This window comes from Camelina sativa, chromosome 19 (genome assembly GCF_000633955.1).
Source record: "Camelina sativa cultivar DH55 chromosome 19, Cs, whole genome shotgun sequence".
Classification (NCBI taxonomy): Eukaryota; Viridiplantae; Streptophyta; class Magnoliopsida; order Brassicales; family Brassicaceae; genus Camelina; species Camelina sativa.
The window spans coordinates 22,572,834-22,577,143 of record NC_025703.1 but is presented as its reverse complement, the minus strand read 5'-3'; the positions used below and the strand labels follow the sequence as shown (position 1 = coordinate 22,577,143).

General features: G+C 32.1%; 1 protein-coding gene across 1 annotated transcript; it reads left to right on the top strand.

The window, feature by feature from the left end:
• On the top strand, positions 247-1,667 carry LOC104766950 (V-type proton ATPase subunit c1). The gene is made up of 3 exons (XM_010490922.2): positions 247-432; positions 867-1,152; positions 1,236-1,667. Exons 1-3 carry the CDS (start codon positions 357-359, stop codon positions 1,366-1,368), a joined length of 495 nt encoding a protein of 164 aa, XP_010489224.1. The 5' UTR covers positions 247-356; the 3' UTR covers positions 1,369-1,667.

Below are 4,310 nucleotides of genomic sequence, written 5' to 3'. Positions count from 1 at the left end.
TTTAATAAATTAATAATAACTTATGTGTATTAAACCTTGAATCCCGATGAGAGTTAGGTCATCAATGAGTCATCAGTGAAATAATATCAAGTTATCATCTTGCCATCTTTCTCTCTATCCTTCCTAATCTCTCTTCTTAATCAATTCTGGTGACGTTGGTTAGGTCCATCCTAACACCGGCCCAATTAAAATTGCAACGTGTTACAACAGAGGTACTACTACTGTACGTCGTTTCCTTCCACTCATCTGAAAAATCCAAAAAAAAAAAAACCAAAACAAAAAAAAAACACAGAGAGAGGTCTCGCTGCAAAATTCCAAATCTCTTTCTCTCTCGCGATCCGATCCAAGTTTTTGAGATGTCTACGTTCAGCGGCGATGAAACTGCTCCGTTCTTCGGCTTCCTTGGCGCTGCAGCCGCTCTCGTCTTCTCCTGTAAGCATTTTTCTTCTCTTTCTCAATTCGTTATCAAAATCCGTTTGATCTGAGCCTGGTCCTGTTTACTTGAAACCATTATGATATTCAGATGATTGCTTAGAGATTTGTGGAGATTGTAGAGACAGAGTCACGTTTCTCTCTAGTTAGAGACCTATATGTATGAGATCGTTGGCCTAATTGATTGATGGATTAGTGATTCTTAGGGGTTCGATCAAATTATGATTCAAACAAATGAACAGTGCTATTGCATCATCATGTGTGTAATGTGTAATGTGTAACATAGTCTTCCTATATGGCTCTCAATTCTGAGGAAGTTAACTTTTTAGATCAGAATCTGGATTTGGGTATTGATTTGTTTACATTCCCTGAAAACTGGAGGGATCGTATTTGGTTGTAACCTGAGATGTTATTGGATTGGGTTTATATCATAGGTATGGGAGCTGCTTATGGGACAGCAAAAAGTGGTGTTGGTGTGGCTTCAATGGGAGTGATGAGACCTGAGTTGGTTATGAAGTCTATTGTCCCTGTGGTTATGGCTGGTGTTTTGGGTATTTATGGACTCATTATTGCTGTTATCATCAGTACCGGTATCAATCCAAAGGCTAAGTCTTACTACCTCTTTGATGGCTATGCACACCTTTCCTCTGGTCTTGCTTGTGGTCTTGCTGGTCTCTCTGCTGGTATGGCTATTGGAATTGTCGGAGATGCGGGCGTTAGGTTTGTTCCTCTTTCAACTATATAATCCTTTTCGTAGAGAATGTTTAAATTAATGGGCTAACTGACTTTGAAATTTCTCTCAGGGCAAATGCTCAGCAGCCTAAGCTCTTTGTTGGGATGATTCTTATCCTCATCTTTGCGGAAGCACTTGCTCTTTACGGCCTCATTGTAGGCATTATCTTATCTTCTCGAGCTGGTCAGTCCAGAGCAGAATGAGGAACCAAAACAAATGTCAAAATTTTCAGCTACTTGCTTATCGATCAACTTATTTGTGCGGTATGTAGCATCGGGAACCAATACTTCGTGGATTCTTGGATCTGCCACCTCTCTTTCCTCGGTTGGTGGTTGCTTGAGTGTAGGATGTTATTTGTTTGGTTCGGTAATAAAAAAGAGATCGGCATTTGTTTTGTATTCTTGTATCGTCCACATTTGTCTTGATGAACTTGATAATATTTTGTTTGTAAAGAAGTTTGCTTTTGAGTTTTGATACCTCTCGAATGTTATGATATTCATCTTTTGGTGTCTTCCAATTTTGTCTTGAGATAGCTTTTTCTGCTGCAATACATTATCTTGTAGAGAACCACCAACATGTCACTTAAGAGGTTAACACTTGTCCAATAATTTTAATTAGTTAAAATCTTAACTATACACCAACATTACATTTAACTAGGTACTAACTCGGGGTTTTACTTTTTTTTTATGAAAAAATTTAATAATTTATTTTATTATTATGTTATTTATAAAAGTTTGTGATTAAAAATTCAGTTTTTTTATATTAAATTTTTTTGTATTTTAAAAATGTTTATTGAAAACTTGTCAATACAACATTTGCATGTAATGAATAAAATTGTTTAAACCTTTGTCAATTAAACGTAATCCTTGCTATAGTTGTGAAGTAAGTAAAAAGAGCAACTAAATATAGCTAGTGAAGCTTCTGAAAAACCTCTTAGAAAACAACACTCATTATTTATTTATGTGGCTTCTCTTACTTGTATGTAATAAGCACCATCAAACATTAAATATATTCAAATCTCAGTTTAGTTTTATTTTCCTAAAGAACGGGAGCTAAAAGAAAAATATATTTTTTTTAAATAGATAAGATTCTATATATATATATATATATATATATATCTTTTGTTTTTTAATTTATTAATTTTTAAAATCTAAGTCGTTAAACAGAACTGTTATATATTTTACTACATTTGATTTTTGATAAAAAAAAAAATTAACCTGTGCTGGAAAAGTTTTTTGATAAAATTTGTAGTTATATAAATTTTATTCGATTAGATTTTTAAAATCTTAGTTGTTAATTTTTTTTAAGTACAAATTAGTTTTGATTATAATATATTCTTTTTTACTTTTCTACAAATTATTTTATTTTATGTATCCCCAATTTTTGTTTTTATTTACTTCTATTTATTTAATTAATTTATTTATCTTAATTAAGTTTTTCTAATGGCAATTGAATGTAATTTTTTACACATTTTAAGGTTAGTTTATATTTGTACTTTCTAATTAATATATTAGGATTATATCACTATATTGAAACTTATTTTAATCATCTTAACTACACAATTAATATACAATAAAAAAGTTCCCTACATTTATTTGGTCCTTTAACATTTTTACTATTTTCTTACATTAAGACGCTACTGTATGCATTCAAAACACAATTAAATTAAATTATTTTGGCAATATTTTCTCCACCATGTTAATGGTTGACTAATCAATTAATACACTTAAATGTGAATTACCTACATAAATAACATATGTGTAATTTGTTATGAACAATTTGTTTTAATTTGGTGATTAATAAGTCATATATTGATATTTCTAATTTTAAATATCTTAATTGTACAATTAACGCATTTAACCCACTAATTATACTATAAAACTGTGACAACCCGTCCCGCGGACCCCACTAACCCCCCGCTACATGCCCCAACGGACCATCCGTGGATCATGCTAGCCCCCCTCCCCGCTAGCCGTCCCAACGGACTCCAAGATGGCCCTGCAGATCAATTGGTGACAGCTTGTACTGTGGGAAGGTTGTTAAAGGGTAGGGACCAGGGTTCGAGGAACGTCTGGTGCACCAATAACCTACTGGTGGATTTGGATAAGCACAATGATGGGTTAGGATCGATGCCCTACAGGGCCAGCTTGGAGTCCGTTGGGACGGCTAGCGGGGGGCTAGCAGGGTCCATGGACGGTCCGTTGGGGCAGCTAGCGGGGAGGGGGGCTAATGGGGTCTGCGAGACGGGTTGTCATAAAAACATTTAAGAAATTTTTACATTTATACAAAACTAAATGCATAAAAATCACAATCAAGTCAAATTAGTTTTGTAACTTACACTCAATTGTACATGGCCTACACATTTGTTATCAACAATTTACCTATACGTAGCAAACACCTCACTAATCACCATCATATAACAAATCCCTCATAAAAATTAAAATTCTATAACATCATTTCTCAATATAACTAATGGTGTTTCAATTATGTTATGTATGTCACTATGAAGATTTGAAAGCAAATGTTGGTTTTAGTTTTTATAGATTTTATGTTAGTATAATTATAAGAAGTTCAAGTGATTCAAATACGGTAAAGCGGTAAATTTTGATATCTATTTTCATTTTATCATATTTTATAAGAAACTAATACATTTCTGTTTCTTATCTTTTAATTATCTTTATAACCTACTTTTTGTAATTTTGTATATTTTATTATATTTTTAAGCTCTTAGAAGCTCCCAAATGATTCCCATGTGTCATATTTTTCAATCTTAATGAATAATATTAATTACTATGATTTAATTTTAAATTAATGTCATAATTTTTCTCTTGTGTTTTAATTATCTCTAGAACATAGAAATATTTTTGCCTAATTTTGTCTACATTGAAGTAATATTTTGTCTACTACATATGCACTTTTTGATGAATAGGAAGAGAAAACCAAAAATAATAATGAAATTATTGTTTTTTTTTATGATGATGGTGAAAATTTTGAATTAATTTTGTTGTCCAATCACCTATTTTCAAAGAATGCTGCATGAAAGCGAAAGAAATTTTTGCTACCAAAAAAAGGTGAATTTTCATTTTAAAAATATCTGAAAGTAAAACAATAGACACGACATATGTAAAAGAGTGTTGTGATAGTA